The sequence below is a fragment of the Cenococcum geophilum genome, assembly GCF_001692895.1.
Source record: "Cenococcum geophilum 1.58 unplaced genomic scaffold K441scaffold_7, whole genome shotgun sequence".
NCBI lineage: Eukaryota > Fungi > Ascomycota > Dothideomycetes > Gloniales > Gloniaceae > Cenococcum > Cenococcum geophilum.
The window spans coordinates 2,428,269-2,446,560 of NW_027137565.1; the positions used below are offsets into that span (position 1 = coordinate 2,428,269).

Consider the following 18,292-nt stretch of genomic DNA (forward strand, 5'->3'; position numbering starts at 1 on the left):
GCGTTTTGGACGTTAACTTGGGACCATAGGTTTAGTAATACTTCTAACCTAAAGTACTCAACCAAATCTTCGTAAACGCGGTTGTTCTACGTAATAGATGTAACTTGGTATCTCCTAGTACTCAGTAACACTTCTATTACTAGTTTTCCACAAGTCTAAGGTAGCATAGTATCGCCGGAATCCATTCCATATAAGCGCATATGGCACCCCTATATAAGACTATCTCTTCTATTTAAAAACCTAGCTGCTCTATAGTTAACTGTATATTCAACCACTAATCAGTATTAGTTATATAGGGTAACTCACCAATAACAACTACTCAAGTAGGTTATAGTAATGTTAGTTAATAAAGCTTATTGATTGGAATAAGGAAGGGCAAGGAGCTTAAGACTCCTCGCCACGCTAGTGCCGCGGCGTCACGTAACGACCGCTTACCTCATTCCTAACAGTAGGGATATAGGACGAACTAATGGTCTATATTAAGGGACGGACATATTAAACGGATTAATTAGTAAGCAGTAGGGAGGAGTTTTAATTCTACCATAGAAGTATCTAGAAGACGCCCTTTAAGATCTATCTTATACTAATTAGCTATCTTCTTAATATAGGCTTCCTAGGATAGCTATAGGAGCCTCTAGCTATAATTATATAGTATATAGATTTTTAGGAACTATTTTAGCTCGCTAAGGGTACTTATCTAGTATTCCCTACTTAGCTCCTTAATTACTTCTTAAGCTTTCTTCTCGTCTGTCTTTTAGTAGCAAAAGACAATATCATTAGCGTAGAAGAAGATAACTATTTTACCTTTTAGCATAACGTACGGCTTTTAAGGAACCTCTTTAAAACCTAATTCGTTTAATAAGCTTGTGAGATTCTTTTACTATAATAGAGGGGATCGTCGTAGTCCATAAAGGGCTTTTTTTAAGCACAGTACTTTATCTGTCTTTCCTTTATTAAACCCTAGAAGTAGCTTTATATAGATAACCTCATTAAGATCGCAATAGATAAACGCGTTAACTATATCTATCTATATCGTCTCTAAGTTAAATTTTACGGTAATCGCCATTAGGGTCTAAAAGGTCGTACTTACTAATATAGTAGCTCTTATAGGTAGGTCTCCTAGGGCCTATTAATTTCTATATACTATTAAGCGTACCTTACATTTCTAGAGGAATCTGTGCTTGTCTATCTTATAGACAAACACCTATATTAAGCTAAGGATCTACTATCCCTTTACGTGCTTCCTATTTATTTCTTAAAATAACCTTATTTAATAATAAGATTAGAGGTAAGCTCGTTAAGCCTCTTAGAAATAATCTTAAAGAGGATGTATATTAAGGTCGCGGATTAACTAAGGTAGGGGAGGTAAGTTTTTCCTTTATAATCTAATATTACGTATTCTACCTAATTTCAGCCAACTATCCTTAAGTTAACTATTAAGGTTAAACTTCCTTCCTACTAAGAAGGCGCCTTAATAGGTTAAGGTAATCTTTTCTTTAATAAAGTCTTTAAACCTATTATCGCTAGCTTTCTTAAACAAGTCTTTAACTAAGTTGTTAAACACCCCCTAAGTATTAAACCCGTCTCTAGCTCGTTAAGCGACGTCTTAATCTTATATATTTAACTTTATTAGATACTTAACATAAAAGGTATATAGAGATTCTTTGTCTTCTTCTGTTAGAGGTGGCGTATAATATATATCTTTAAGAGCTCTTACAAGCTTAAGGTCTGCTAACTTATTAAAGGTTTATACTAGCTTATTAACGTTATTATCTTCCTCTTAAATTAATAGTTTAAATACTTCTTTATTGTTTTCTAGAAGGACCTTATTCTTAGTCTGGTTATTGGGGAGTTAAACCTTCTTAATTAGCGTGTTTAATTCAGCGTATAGGTCCTTTAAGATATCTATTTACTTGCCATTAAAGAACGTCTTTTTATTAAAGATAACGTCCCTAGTAGAGATAATGATACCCTTATATGGGATCTAGATCCTATAGATATTAGTAAAGTTATAGCTAATAAGGTAGCTAATATAGGCTTATAAATCTAATTTACTTAGCCTTTTCTTCTTTAGCTAGGCGTTCGACGTTATCGCGTACGCCCTATAGCTATAGGCTTTTAGGTACGCCAGTTATAGTTTTTTTAATCTCCTATTAGCTAGGAAGATATAGAACCTCTTATATAGCAATTTCCATCTATTACTTTCCCGTGGCGTTTAATCTCAAAGGTAAACTATATAGTTAACTATCTCGTTCCATAAATTATGTAGTAGATTAGTAGCAATTCTTATTACTTATGCTCTGTTAATAATTATAACCCCTAAGCGTTTGGCGGTACTGTTCTAAGCTTAGGTATATGGCGCTAAAGGCTTAAATATAATCCCTTAAGTCCGTAGCTATTTAAGGGTTCTCCTTTTCCCTAGCTTATTGTCTAATCTAATAGTATTAACTTTAAGGTTATACCTTAGACAAATTCACTAGATGAAATCTTTAAGCACTTATAGTATCTTCTTCTCCTTATTATATGTTGTTATAAAATACGGAAAGGATCTTCCTAAGAAAGTATTGTAGATAAGTATAACTTATATAAATCCGGCATACGCTTCCTTAAGGTTAGTTTAGTTAATATAGAGGTTAAAATAGGGTTTATTAATTTTTTATTTTAAGAACCTTTATAAGACCTAACGCTTAATTTTAGCGAGGCTATAGTATTAATATTCTATTATCTTAGGGCCTTAAAGCTTAACTCTTAGGGCGTTAACACCTAAATAATAAAGGCTTATAGGTCCTAGATAACTTAGATATAGATGCTATAGTTATATATTACCTTTCGCATTTAGACGAATATCTCTTAATAATACTCTACGCTTCTATTAACGGCGTAGTAGTTAGCTTATATTAAACGCTAATAGGCTTTCTAGTTGTATATACTTAATAGTCTATTATCCGTAACGTTCTTCCATTTAATATAGGATTGTATTATCCTTCCAAACTAGAAGATTATTATCTTCTTTATTATCCTAATAGTACCCTTAATTTTAAAGTAGACGAAACGATACTAGATTTATATTAAAGTCTATATAAAAGGCAACGTCCTTAAGATATAGTATTCCCTTACTCTTATCTAGTTTTATAACTTAGATAGTATCGTTACTATAACCTAGTATAGGCGCTTCTAAGCTGCCGGTAATAACGTATTTATATTTTAAAGCTTTCCTAAAGTTATAAAAACAAGAGAGGTTATTAAAGATATAAAGAGTGGTTCTAGAATTAAGAATAGTTAATAGCTTTAGTAGATAAGGTTAACCGGTATAAAACGATTCTAGAAATATCGCATTAGCTTCTTTCTTAATCTTAACTATCTCCTAGCTCTTATCCTATCGTTATTAAGCCTTATCTTTTTATTCTTTAAGTCTAATCTTTATAACTTAGTTAGTGAGATCCTTATTCTTTTCTACCTTCTTTAGTACCCTTTTAATGCGAGCATTTTTAATTATAACTCCTTCGGGTCTCTTGTCTTTAAATAAATACTAATAGTCTTAAAGGGAATATCCTCGTTTCTTATACGCTAAGCACATTAGTAGTAGCTTCTTATAAAATATCTCCTTATCTACTAGTGACTTGGCTCTCTTTAAGCGTCTAGTACATACTAAGGTTCTTTTCCCTAGACTTTTAGTAGTATTAGAGTAATCCATTATAGCTTACTCTATAAAGTCTACATTAAAGGTACTCCCTCTTATAGTAGTATTAGCTTTCTTTAAGGGTATTCTAAGTCCTTTTTACAGCTCCTTTACTACTCTATAGTATTTAGAAGATCTTAACTTCTAAGGGTTATTTAACTTAATAGTATACTTTATATAATAGGCGTCGCTAAAAGGTTAAATAACTTCTACTAATTCTTATAGCTAGATTCTATCGGATATTTAAGGAATCTTATAGTTCTCTCCTAGTACTATTATATATTCCCATTAATCTAACCACTAATTTAATTTTAATAAGTATTTAAACCCCTTAAGGGCTTCCGTATATTAGTGTTATAACTTCTTCCTAATAAATAATAACGTAGGTTCTATATTCTCCTTTAGTTAAGATAGCCATTCTTTAACTATTAAGGAAGGGTTAAGTAGTAGCTTCTTCTAAATCAATACTATAGACGTAATTTAGGTGCGGATCTGTTAAAGGTACTCTTCTTATTTTAGGAAATACTTTATATCCTTGTCGTAGTATCGTCTACTATTCTCATACACCCTTTATTAATTCGTTAAGAGCTATACATATAAGGTTGCATTCTCGTTAAAATCTATAACTTCTAGATAAACTAGTTCTTATAGTAAACCTCGTTAAGGTACTTCCTTGTCTAGGTTAACGTGGGCCCAAATTCATTTATCTATAAGGGCTTATAGTTGCCAGATCCATTACTCCCAGTCTTCTAGCTTATTAAGGATAATTATGGTAGACGAACTTAACCTCAGTAGAGTCATTTAACTAATAGGCAAAGAAGGAATTAAGATAGTATTTTGTCGACAGAATCGTCCTTGTCATTAGGATCGTCCTTATTATCAGGATCGTCCTTATCGTCAGAATCGTCCTTTGACGATTAAGGTGGAATCTCATAGAATCTCATGGAATCTCATGGAATCTCATGGAATCTCGTCCTGTAACAATTAAGGTAGGATTTCAATTAGGGTCGTCTTATAACAATGAGGTGTCAGAGTCTAACAATAAGGTAGAATTTCTTCAAATAATTAAGTAATAGCTGAATAGCTTCTTATGTCGGCGAACCAGGCTTATAACTATCAGATAGTTCATATAGAGCTATTCATTAATAAAATGGGTTGATTGATTAATAATCTTAATGGTGTCTTAATATAGGGCCCCTGGGCTTAGACGAAGATATTTACAATACACGTGACCCGTGCACGTGACCAGTGCATGTCCTACGCCACCGAGAATACAGATTATCTGACAGCTGCATCCCGAAGTTAAATGGTGGCCATCTCGTGGACTGTTTGGGGTTTGGGGGTTTCGGCATAGTTTAGTTGACTTAGTAACCGCGTCAAGCCGAACGACGAGCAGCCTTTGGTTTCTCGGGCCGACCTCGGCAGCTAAGTCGCCAAGTCAGTCGTTCTTCAGCACCGAGCAGCTGCTAATATCTCAGTGGTCTACTATACGTTCTTCAGCAAACTCCAACGTTAATCATCGTCGCGAGCTCCCAGTACACGTGGTTCAACTTGTCTCATATTGAGAAGGAGACAGCAGGCGAGCCCTCAATAGCACACTCTGCGCGATGCTTTGAAGTATCCTTAACGTCGTTCAAACAAACGAGGACCTTGCTCGAGAGCTGAAGAATGGCAATAATGCTAGCTGTGGCATCAAGCAGATCCATCAATGTGCAGTCTAGAGTCGAAACAGCTTTAGCGGTCGCTCCCTTAGTCGCACTAAGAGGGTCCATCGGCGCTAGCACTTTCGTAAACTTCTGTCGAAAGAGCGATGCTGAACTATTCCTCATTTGAAGTCGGCCGCTTCTGTTGAATACAATTTTGCAATTCCATTCTCCGTTGTGCCCAGCGTGGTAGCCACCCGATGCGGGCCCGATCCAGTAACTAGAGGCATGAGATCTTTATCGATTCTTGCCGCATCTTGGTGTTTGGGTTTTGCGGCCGATGTCGTCTTATGTGCATGGCCAAGAACCAATGGCGCATCTTCAGTGACTGATCACAGAATCGTACCTTCCCCTACACGCTACGAGCTTGCAGGACGTCCAACTTAAATACGGTTCATTCCTCTGCTGAGCCGTGTGTTACCATCTCATTTACCAATTTCTCTTCTTCAGTATAGATCTTTCCCATATACGCCATGAGCGCCGAAGAACCTCGATCAGCATTGCGAACCAGTTAGTATGATGTGTATCCTGAGCCATCAACCAAAACACCCCCGACCATATCAAGACAAGAGCTGCTAGCATGGATCACTTAGGGGAAAACCCCGGGCAGAGACTTTGTTGTGGTTGACTTGAGGCGATTAGATCACACGGTACTTTTGAACCGCCCTCTTCCGATTTTACGGCTTGGTTTCATCTGACAGGACAAGGGTGGCTTCATCCGTGGATCCATCAATCTTCCTATAGAGAGCTTACACGCAGCACTCCCGGCTCTACACATGCTTTTCAGAAACGTTAGCATCAAAACTGTAATATGGTATTGCAGTCAGTTTTCTGCACATCACCAAACATTATACGCTTGGCAATCACTTGTTGGAGCTAAACTAATTGCATTGATAGCTACATCTCATAGCTATGGAAATCGAGCGGCCGCGTGGTTTGGCGACTACCTAAAGCAGCAAAATGACTTAGAGATCCAAAGTCTTGTTCTTTTTGAAGGCATTCTGGGATAGGCTACCGCTGGAGGCGAGTATATACAACACATAGATGAATATATGCCAGAGGCCTAGGATCCAGCGGACGCTGTAAATTATACTAAGCACTGATTGAGTCAGCCCAAGGGACTTGTACCGCAATAAATAATACAGAGGATATATTCTTTAAAGCTCTTAACGCTCTTAACAATTAAATCATCTATATAATTGTTGCTATTTATACAAGGCCCAACCCTGACAGCATTTATGGAATAAAGTTAAGTGTATTCTTCATCTAATACCGTCCACACCACGCTTTTCTTCACCTTGCATCCACCTGCCGCAGATAGCGTACATCCGCTCTCTAACGCCGCCGCAATTTTATCCATCTTTTCGTCAGAAGTGGCATACTGCATAAGTATCTTGTACGCAGTAGAGCACTCTATACTATCAGAGCTGCAGTCTTCGGGTTTGCTAATTTTATATGGTTGGTTGTCCGATTCTGTCGAAAGCGGCACTTACATAATATTGGTAGCTGGATTCTTCGCAAGCAAGGTAAGGAGTTTGCAAGGAGCTCCCGCACTGTTAGGATATTAAGGTAGGGAGGAGGATTTTGTGCATATAGCCGCGGACACTTGGGTAGGTAACACTTCCGACTTCTTATTGCGCAATTCCACCAGGGGAAAAACCTTAGTTAAGCACTCTCCGCTCTCAGACATCTTCATCAGAACTGGTTTTCCCTCCTTAACGCTGATATTCCGAGCTTTAAGCTTCCTTTCTCTCTGTGACTTATAGGCTGATACCACTTTCTGCACACTCTTCTCCGACGTTAATTCTAACACGAGCTGATGGCGCTCCGCGCCATATAAGCATCTATCCTCCCTTACCCAAGCATTAATGGTGTCGTCAGTATATCCTGTCCTTCTGAGCAAGTCTCTCAGCTTTGCATTCTCTCGCGTGACTCTCTGGGCGGCAAGCTGCACTTCTTTCATCGCATAAACTCCCTGCTCGCGTGTCTCCGCCACTCTGCGCTTAAGGTCTAAAATATACTCTTTCTGGCGAGCACGATGTCGGCGTTTGTTGTCTCTCACTCGGGAAGCACGTTCAGTGTTCGTCTTCTGGCGAGATACCGGTTTTCTGCCCATGATGAAAGAGGCAATTGATGTCTGAGGTGGCGGGATGCAAGCAACTTAGGATACCTATTGTTGTGGGATAAGGAAACGTTTGCAGCACAGGCGCTACTTTTTGCGTTATGAGCAACGGGCGAAATCGCATGGCCGATTTGAGTCTAGATGCCAGCCCATGCCAAGCGTGGCTGCAGTGGTGTGCGGATCCGGCGACGGACTGGGAATCTCTGATTGGACAACCCGACGGCAGACCTTTGGAAAACCGGAGAGAGCCGTTGTCCTGACGATCTTGTAAGCAGTTGTGAATAACCAATCAGCATCCAGCAGTCCGTCTTTCAAGCCGATATTCTGCTCCAATAATTTACCTCCTACATATATATATGCCCATCATGGCCTTAATAATAGGATTTAATCTATTAACATTATCTTCCTATCGCTATTGCATTTTTCTATATTTCCCAAGTTTTCTAATCGCTTGCTCTTCGATCTATCCATAGTACATCCTACCTCGCCTTAGACTTTAACTAAATCCGATGGCTAAGACGTCGAGGCTTTATATTAGTTAAACCATCCCCATCCCACTGAAACGAAGGGAGTGTCCGAAGTCGACTAATCCACTAGCTCGCCCAATACCGAAGACGACGAACTGACCTACTTAAACGCGCCAAAGCTCTCTCTGCTCCGCCTTTTCTGGTACTTCTTCTACAACTTCGGTTTTTTCGCATAAGGTGGCCCGGTCGCTTAGATCGCTCTAATTAAAGAGCAGATCGTAATCAAAGAAAAATGGATCACCCTTACACGGTTTTAACGCGTTTTTGCTGTTTACCAGATCCTTCCTAGACTAAAAGCAGCTAAGCTTTGCATATTCTTTAGTTGCTTAAGTGCTAGTAGAGTTAGAGGAATTGTTGCAGGCTTAGCCTTTATTTTACCTGGTTTTATACTAATATTGGCAGCAAGCTACTTATATACTTTGGCCGGTCTCAAAAATAAGTACTTTAATGCCAGTTTCCGAGCATTGCAACCTATCATTGCCGCTATAGTATGCCGAATTTGAGAACTGCAAGCCGTCGCTAACATAAATTAGATGTTCAAAGCTACGCACAAGATAGCAGACCACTCCGTTATTAAGCATGGCACGAAGAAGGTGGATCCGTTCCTTATTATCGCAGCAATCTGCACAGCAATTAATTCAACTCTGCGCCTAAATATGTTGGTGTTCTTATAAATTAAAGATATATAGGCAAACTGGACTAACTTTGCATAGCTTCATCTCTCTTAGCCTATACGGCATCATCTACATATTTATCGCTCGCCGGCTATAGGTACCAGCTAGCATACTATTCATCCTTTAATATATCGGATATGCCATTTATGCCATCTTTTAAGGCGTCCCATTACCGGTATCCCTGGCCCTTAGAATTGCGAAGACCCCTTCACTAATCAACCTCTTTGTTCTCGGCCTCATTACGGGTACATTATTATTCGGCGGCGCCTACACCGCTATTCCCTTTATACAGGTTAAAGCAGTTTTAAAAGGTAGATGGCTGCCTTAGCGAGTCTTCATTAACTATATTACCATTAGGAACGTCCTACCAGCGCCACTTGTTATCTTCACTACGTTTATTAGGTTTCAGGGCGGTAATATAAATGGTGGGTTAAGTAAGGCGTTTACCAGAGCGGTTGTTATAACATTAGGGATATTTTTCCCCTGCTTTTTGTTTACTATTGCTGGTTATTCTTTGCTTAAAAAGCTAGTTCACAACAAGGTACGCATTAGTCCCATACCCTTTACCTATTAACCTTAAACTGTAATAACTTACACGCCACAAGTTCCTCTCCAGCTTTTTTAATAGGCTTTACGGAGCAGTTATTGGCGTTATTGCTGTCATCAGCTTTTAAATCCTTAAGTCAAGTATTAAAGGGACGGAGTAGGATTTCCAAATAAAGCTAGTGGAAGTAGCCATCGCCAAGGCAGCGCAATCAGGAATTGCAGCAGTACTTTTCACGGTTGCGTTGGCAGTCTTATACAGGTTCACCAATAAATGGGTTACTATTGTACTCGTCGCCGCTAGAGCGGTGGCTGGACAATTCCTATTCCTTGATAAGCTGTCAGGCCATTGAGAGTTAGAAAATGGCTTCGGAATATAGTAAGGCATGCCTAAGAAAGATTCAAGTTTGCGATAGCTAACAGGAATTATAGAGGGTTTGAGGTCTAGTACCCTTAGGGTCCTGGATAACTATGCTGCGTATTTGGCCCTATTTTTTGTTAACTGTAACGCCAACGCTCTAATTGCTCCACCTCAAGTTGATATTGACCTTGCGACTTTCTGGCTGTTCTCGGCGATACCTGATTCCAGCTTTAACGTGGCTCCCGGGGTTTTGCACGAGCCTAAGTTTTGCACAAACTAGTAGACCGCTTCCCTTTTTAAGCTAATGGGTTTCCTAAAGTAGAATATTGCCGAATCTGAACATTGAACATTAAACATTAACTTTTAAATTTATTATTAAACAACAGCTATGCCATTTAAACCTTATATATTAAATATAAAAGACTACTTATAAGCTGCTTAAATAGCCTAGTAAACTGGCGGCTTTTATTATCCCTTGCATTGATAAACGCGTCCTTAGAGCTGTGCTCCGTGCGCACCAATTAGGAAGTTGCATACGCAGGCGGTCAATCGTTCTGCCAGAAAATCAAGGCCTTGTAGATGGGGAGAGGCTTGAAGGAAGGTAGTGGTCCGGGGGCTGGCGGTGGCTTTTTCGCGACCCGACTTTTGGAAAGAGGATATTGAGTAGGCTGTACAAGATCTATATCATTAGAAATGTAGTTACGAACCATTATGGTAGTGTAATTAATTGATGAAGTTATCTACGCGAGGAAGTTGATGTTCTTTGATCGCGTGCACGGGCCACATCTCTAAGTACACTATCAATGCAAGGGATAGCCTAGAAGCCTGCGTAAAGGCCTATAAAGTCCTTTTTTTTACTATTGGTCGCAAAAAATTAGAAGCTCGCCCAAAGCCAAATGTCGTGTATTACCCTACTATAACTTTACCAATACAGCTTTATATTTTATAAATAGGGCCTTATTTTATGGGCAGTGCTATTTGGACACCCCCTAATTGCTAGGTGGACACCCCCCAATTGCTAGGTAGACACCCCCCCCGAATTTGGTTCAGCGCCTGCCTCAATAGGTTAGAATATCACGTGCGTTTGACTTGTTTGCGCCCGCATCACGAAAATCAAAGTGCGCGCCATGACTGCAACACCACGATTAAGTCTTAATTTNAGTTATAGTATAAGTAGTAAAGTCCAAATCTAGAACGCGCTAAAGGAGCGATTAATTAGATTGCGTAGTACTTTGCAAAGTATCGCGCGAACTAATTTAGGTGCTGCCACCTCTACTTAATATCTGTAAGCTGCCTCCGCGCCCACACCCGCGCCGCGCCGACGCATGCGCCCGGTAGGACTCTAGCCAGTATTTCGCTCAAATGCTCAGGGCTCTCTACAAGTAAATCTATCGACGCGATTGGCAATTGTAGAGCTAGTTGTAGAGCCAATTGGCCAACCGTGGCAACGCTCTATAGTTGCAGGCTTTTGGATGCAAAGTTAAGGCAAATGCGGTGTTAATTTGGACAGGCGCGCACTTTGATTTTCGCGATGCAGATGCAAATAAGTCAAACGCACGTGATATTCTAACTTATTGAGGCAGGCGCCAAACCCGATTTGGGGGGGTGTACACCTAGCAATTAGGGGGTGTCCAAATAGCACTGCCCTATTTTATAGCCCTTTACTAAAGCTATAAAACTAGCCCCAATTTATAAAATATAAAGCCGTGTTAGTAGAGTTATAGTAGGTGTATTGTTTTAATAGGGGGTAATACACGTGCAGTCACAAAAGTTTGATTTTCGCGACGTAGATGCATAAGTCAAACACACGTGATGTTCTAACCTGAAGAGGAACGATCTAAGCCTGTTTGGTGGGGGGTGTATGACTAGCAGTGGCATAAATATAAAGGTAGTTAATAAATCAAGACTTGGATTTATTTTACTTATAACTTTTATTTAGATATAGAACTAGAATTTGGCTAAGAGCAAATAAAAGAAGATAATTAATATCTAAAAGTTACCTTTAGACACCTTTTTATCCGCAAATAGACCTAAAAAGTAGCATTGATAAAGACTTAATAGACGTACCTTGCCTGACCAAGATTAAGCGTTTAGAGAGTGGCCAAAAGACCCACAGCACTACCAGATAGCAGTAATAATGTGCTGGAGGATACTGCTAATACTTTGGGATCGTCCCGTCTAATACCGCTCTAAAAGTACTTGCGTTCTTTTAAATACCGGAATCATCTTGGAATATATGCAGCGGTTCAGTCCCGTTGCAGGATGGGTTCACCCCGGTTGTCTGATTTACGCCCGGCCACCAGTTGTTACAGTCACCGTACCAAGTGTTCCAATTTTGGCACACTCGTCCTGCTTCCTTGAGTGCATTTGACTTTCCGTGTGGCCAAATTTTGTTCGCATCAGCCTGTCGCTCGAGTATTTGCAGGGCCAGACCAAACGAAGCGTGGTACGCAATATGACAATGCATCAGCCAGTTTCCTGGGTTGTCGGTTTTGAAGGCGATGACAACGAAGCCGTTTCTAGGCAGAAGAACCACATCACGCCTCGGAGGATTAATGAGGGTGAGATCGAGTTTCTCTGGGGAATAAGGTGTGCCTTCGACTTGCTGGAGTATTGCGAAGTCATGACCGTGTAAGTGGATCTGAAATATGTTAGTTCCCCTGCTAGTGCATTGCTTTCGAGACATTGCCTACAGGGTGTGCGCCGGACGTGTTATTCCTCCCGGCGCCGGTAAGAACTAGATATACCTGCACGGTCTTAGTCAGTATCAGGTCCTCCAAGTTGATGACAAAATAACGTGTTAGTATAGAAGCTGTGGTACGACTCACCCAATCGGTACTGGTATAGTTCTCGGGTACGACGACCCATTCTTTAGGCCATGTGCCCGCGAAATTGTCAAGATGAAAGAATATCGGATCACTGTAATTAATTTGAAGAGGAGTGAAGCCAGAAGCTGACGGTGGTTCCAGTGAAAATTTTGCCAGCAGAAAAGGTTTGGCTGTTCCATTAAAAGTTACGTCAAATTCTTCGCCATCGTTGCCATTTACCGCTTGACCTACGAACCACGGGTGCTTGGGCTTCAGGGAGGAATAGGTCTCGTCCGAACACCGCTTAGAAATGTTGGTCCATGGCTTCGAGGTTGGATCAGATGTGCTAGTATTGCCATACCGCAGAATACCAGTCTGTTCGTAGCCAGTTGAACCACCCGGTGTCCCACAACTATCTGCGACCCAGGTTCGTATCCAAAAATTCCCGTCCTTGGGCAGCGGGTTCGCGACACCACCAACGGGATCTGCCTCAATAATTACATGGTACCGCTGACCAATGCCAATTAGCACAGATGTATTGTAGTAAGGCACAATCGGGACAAAGTCTGCGCCAATAATCTTAAGCCAATGGTTGTCAACCGAGAAGATGAATGTCGAATCGAATGAAGTATTGATGAGGCGCAGCAAGTACCGCTTTGCTCTGCCAGGTAATCTAATATTTGTTTTCTCAAAGTGCAACTGATAAATTGGCGGGATGGCAGAGGTGTTCTTGTTTCCATAGAAATTAGTCACATTCCCACGGCCGTTCAGTAAAATACTTGGCTTTTGAAGGTTGCGATTGTAAATTGCCTCAAACGCACTATTGTGGCCTTGTTCGCATGTCAGCATATGCAGCCTTTACTTCGGTAAACGAGATACCAGCTCCCAGAATGCAGTCTCGAGACCGCAACGCAGATCCTATCCTTCGGATGCAAGTCCACTTACCCCAGTCTGTCATCAATAATGGAAGTTTTGGTTCGTCGAAGGACGCGGACGAAGGACCATGGATAGTCTAGATGGGTTAGCCTCTACTCTCATGCTCAGTTCTCCCGTATCCTGGCATCGTATTGACAGATTGGTGTACGAGCGTAGACGTTCGATCAGGCTCTAACTTGGGACGTGGTAACGAGAACATGAGCAACTCACAATTGGGCCTTGCAGGCCGTCAGCGTACTGCACAGAGTAGTGGCTGTGGTACCAGGAGCTTCCATATTGCGTTGTGTTCCAGGTATAGATGAAGTGATCGCCAGGCGCGATAGGACATTGGGTGATGCCGTTGACACCGTCCATGTGCATGGTATTCTTCTGCCGTATTCCGTGCCAATGGACACTTGTGCCGTTGTGACCGAGATTATTTATAACCTTGATGTTGAGTCTCTGCAAGATAAATAAGCTTTAGACCGTCGGAATCATTATGCAGTAACGATCACCAAGTTCAGTACTTACATCACCCCAGCAGGCTTGAATCCATGGTCCCGGAAAGGTATTATTGAACAGTTTTGCGACTGTGAAGTTCACACCATCCGCATTGACCCAGCCATCATTCACCACTAAAGTGTAGTTACGATCGACGCCAATCGGTGCATCGTTCTCGTAGTCCGTGAGTATATTGTACTCTCGTCCATTAGGATGGCGAAGCCAGCATCCTCGGTTCTCGGGAGTTGAGCATTCATACCAGCCCGGCATCCTCCTGTAATCACATTTGAAATCCGAGCCGGGGCCTTGAGGACGGCCACCGGGAGGCTTGAAGATTGGATAATGTGGGAGGACGTTAAGCCCGACGTCCAATATACCAGGGATTGGGTGTTGTTGAGGTCCGGGCGGATTGATGGGCGAAAGCGTCAACAAGTTCGCAAAATAGGTGACAGTCGTCCAAAAACGCCCGAAGAGATGCATCCTGATATTGCTTCGCAAGATTCTTGCTGGCGCAGTTGATGGAGAGAGTCTCTAAGGACAGAGCTTGGCCAATAGTGTAGCTCTAGGAAGTATAAGGAAGTAGGAGAAGACGAGGCGAGACTGACTTCCGCTTTGTCGATAAAGAATATCTATCGTCAAGCCAAAGAGATGAATTGTCCGGAAGACACAACGCGGACAGCTTTGGGCTGAGTTGAAGCTTAGCTGTCATTGTGTCAATATTATAACCTAAAGCTAATGGAAGGGCTAAAGCTTTGGGCATGACTAGCTTCCACCTCCCCTCTGGCGAGATTCGAATTCGGTACGCCATCCACTACTTCTATCCCTTCGTGTGGCAACGATTTCTTGCACTTTTCGTATATGCAAGCCTCTCAAGCCAATCTAGAGGCTCTATACCGTATATGACTTGGTGTTGAAGCCTCTGGTCAATGCAATTGCTCGGCGGCAGGGGTACTGGCGCCTTCTTCACACTTAAACCGTTCCATCACCTGCAGTACTTAATCTACCCCATTTGACGTATACAACACGTCCTCTACTAGCTTATCCTTATTAACGTCAAGACGCGTATAAAGTCTACAGGTGGTAAGGATTTGAGGCTCTAAGGGAGGATTTTCCTATATAACTAGCAGGTAGTTAATAGAGAAGGGCCAGGAACGTATAACTATGACGTTATATATTACGACTTTCTGCCCAGCTTTCTCAAAAAAATACATATTTGATGACCTTTTTATGGTGACCTTTCAAAGCATCCTTCCATTAGGTCGATTTTCGTGTTTTTGGTGGTGGGGTCCACCAAAACGCCACCAACCAACCCAACCGAGGCTGAGCAGGAAGGCTAAATACGCCCCAATCAAAAATCGCATTTTGCCACACGAAGGGGTACACCACCTTAGCGCATCCGGTCAAACGCCACAATTTTTATACCTTGAAAGTAATAAGCACGACTATTTTAACATATTTTAGCGTATTGTTGGGTATAAATCCGCGTGGTTTGATCTACGCGATCAACACGCGCTTTCAACGGGATGCGCCAAGGTGGTGTAGTACAGCCTCCTGGCACATCCGGTGGTTAGCGTGTTTTATTAACTTTCCCTTAAACAGCAAAAATACCAAAAGTTCCCCTACAAAAAGGCCGTGCAGACGTGGCTGCGCTAACCACCGGAATTGAAGAGACGCTGTAATTGTGGTAAATTGCTGTGGCTGCATGCAAGGGTTGCTATGTGCCGGATTTGGATCTCGGCGCGCTCGCTAAAGATCGGGTTGGAGCTGGTCGTGCACAAAACTGTGTCCGGCATGCTGCGCGCGCCGAAACCGCAGCACATTTCACATAGTGTGGCTAGCTGGGCTCCCGATGGTCCAATTGACATTGATCATTCATCGGGTGGCTTCGGACTCTTCGATCCGAGTTCTGCATGAGATGCTGTATTGTATCGTTCAGCCGCGACATTTGGCTGTAAGTGGCTGAAATAGCACGCGTTCACATCAGCACGCTTTTACATCGCCAGCTTTGTAAGATTGTTGCCGCGGCTGAGGCCGCAGAGCTGATGGGACGTTCTAGGCCCATGATTTCAAGTCGTCAATCTGACAAGCTCAGCTCCCTTCCGTCCTTTGGGCGCCGACTGAGGATGCATTTGTCCCGCTTCGTCACATGCATACGGCGTGTTAAGTGTGCCAAGGTATCGGAGGTCCGGGTTAGGCTTGGCATAACCTCGGGTTACGCACGACCCCCCAAGGTCCGCGACATATCGTCCAAATATCACCCCCCCCTTAGGTAGTGGCCCCTACTTTTCAGACGCGTTTTTAAGGCCTAGGTTAGTACCAGGTTAAGCGTCTTGACCAGCTCGTGCACAGACCCACCTCATGCACGGTTTTCCTTACCAAAATCTATTAAAATATGCCCAAATACACCTTTTTATACCACCTATAACTTAATAACCTTCCGGTAAAAGTCTATAAATTTTTTAATATGGCTTATTAAATACTAGAACCGTAATTTTATATAATAAAAATATTAAATATTATAAAATATTTATGTTAAAAATAAAGTTAAAAAAGTACTTTTTTAATATAAAAGAAAGTTAATAATAACAATAATAATAATAAAGTTACTATATAGCTATAGTATATAAATAAGTCTTTTTAATATTTATTAAGTTTATTAATTATATTTTTTNANNANNTNNNNTNANNNTTNANTNNNTTTNANNTTTTAANTTNTANATTTATATTATAAATAAGTTTTTAATATTGTAGTCTAAACTTATAATATATTTTACTATAACTAAAATTAGTAATTAAAAATATAATATAGCCTATTATTATATCTAATACAATATTTTCAAATTTTTACTATAGGTAAAAATAGAGCTTTTTAGTTTATATAATAATATTCTATATTTTTATATTTTTATATTATAAAAAGCTTAAATTACCATATAATAAACTATATTTTAATTTTTATATTAATAGCTCATATAGTTATTTAGTTATAAGTATTTAAAAAACACTGTATTTTGGTGTATTTTGGTACTATAAATACACCAGTTGTGTATATAAGCTAATTAAGTTTTTTATTATATTTTTTATTGTGAAACTATAGTTTTAGTGCTTAATAAGCTATATTTAAATTTTTATAGAATTCTATTAGAAGGTTATTAAGTTATAAGTGGTATAAAAAGGTGTATTTGGGTAGATTTTGGTGAGGAAAACCGTACACGAGCAGGTCGCGTGTACGAGCCGGCCGGGCCTTCTAGTATAGAGGGCCTTAGCGCGCCTTCGACCTCATTATCGCCTTAACAATCCATTTTCTAACCCTTTTATTTTTGTGCCTACGTTGGCTTCGTATAGGGCTTCTACTTTTATCTAGAAAGGCCCGCTATAATTCTAATTATAATATACGGATCGTTAGTACCCCCTAATGAAAATTTTAACCTAAGTTTATAAGTAATAAGCCAATTAATTAACCCAAAGCTTTAAACTAGAGCTTTATTATATGGACTTTAATTAATATATATAGAGATAAGGTTTTCTAGGGAGAGACCCCCTAGGACCCCCCTATATAGAGCTTTTACTTAATTTAGAAGTAGTAGTAAGATTAAGGCGCCTTAGTTACCGCTAGGTAAGGATCTGCTGTAGTAACTAAAACGCCCTACTTAAGCCAGGTTTAAAGATTATAGTAGTTACAGATCTAGTATATATTTAGACTACAGAGCTTTAATATAGAGCCCTCTATATAGGATCTAATATAGTAGATTATAATTCTAATTTAAAGCTTTATATACTAAATATTTTTAATACCTAATAACTAAATCGCCGTATAGCTGGAAGTAAAGTAAGTCCATTACCCTAACTCAATTAAATACACGTATAAGAAGAGACATAACTATATACTAAGACCCCTCTACCTAACGGGCGGAGGCGGTATAGCTATAGTAGCAACGTCTAATATAATTAATTAGCTATGTCGTTGCCTACTTAGTTCGGACGTATAACAACGCAATAGCTTAGCGTTAAGTAATAAGAGGAAGGGGAGGAGGGGGAGGAGCTTAGGGGGTAGCTTAGCCACTATAAAAAGGTCGTAATATTAGCATATTATTAAACTTTAAAATTCGTATTCTAGGAGCTTAATTAACGACCCCTATATAAAACGTTAACAACGTTTAATTATAGAGCTTTAAACTAGCAGATTTTTTAGAAATATATATTATAAATAGCTCTAAGTACTAAATATAGAATATTTAGTAGTGGTGTAAGTATAAGACGGGGTATATATTTGCGTTCCTAAATATTATTATATAACGTAATTTTTAGGTAATAAAAACCAGCTGTTAATGTTCCTTAACTAACACCTACTAAAGGTTCCTCCGTCCTTTCTACTTTTTCTTTTACCTATCTCCTTATCTAATGCTATCTATATCGCCACGTTAACTAATAGATCCCTTAATAGGGACTAAGGAGGAGTA

The 18,292-nt window shown here is 40.3% G+C and overlaps 3 protein-coding genes across 3 annotated transcripts; 1 reads left to right on the plus strand and 2 right to left on the minus strand.

Annotated features, from left to right (window-relative positions):
• Positions 1–6,631: 6,631 nt before the first annotated feature.
• K441DRAFT_604248 (uncharacterized protein) lies at positions 6,632–7,498 on the minus strand (the record flags this gene model as incomplete). The annotated part of the gene is made up of 3 exons (XM_067645335.1): positions 6,632–6,827; positions 6,876–6,935; positions 7,071–7,498. 3 exons carry the CDS (start codon positions 7,496–7,498, stop codon positions 6,632–6,634), a joined length of 684 nt encoding a protein of 227 aa, XP_067507848.1.
• A 157-nt stretch (positions 7,499–7,655) lies between these two features.
• K441DRAFT_703405 (uncharacterized protein) lies at positions 7,656–9,754 on the plus strand (the record flags this gene model as incomplete). Its single annotated transcript, XM_067653472.1, has 9 exons — positions 7,656–7,771; positions 8,102–8,193; positions 8,332–8,519; positions 8,565–8,689; positions 8,898–8,997; positions 9,034–9,246; positions 9,311–9,364; positions 9,413–9,627; positions 9,681–9,754. The coding sequence occupies 8 exons, from the start codon at positions 7,656–7,658 to the stop codon at positions 9,599–9,601; spliced, it is 1,077 nt and encodes a 358-aa protein (XP_067507849.1). The 3' UTR covers positions 9,602–9,627; positions 9,681–9,754.
• Positions 9,755–11,515: 1,761 nt separating this feature from the next.
• K441DRAFT_654471 (laccase-like multicopper oxidase) lies at positions 11,516–14,547 on the minus strand. Its single transcript, XM_067647684.1, has 6 exons — positions 13,863–14,547; positions 13,563–13,793; positions 13,362–13,428; positions 12,438–13,246; positions 12,303–12,356; positions 11,516–12,250 (listed from the first exon to the last, which is right to left on the minus strand). The coding sequence occupies exons 1-6, from the start codon at positions 14,310–14,312 to the stop codon at positions 11,819–11,821; spliced, it is 2,043 nt and encodes a 680-aa protein (XP_067507850.1). The 5' UTR covers positions 14,313–14,547; the 3' UTR covers positions 11,516–11,818.
• Between the last annotated feature and the right edge of the window lie 3,745 nt (positions 14,548–18,292).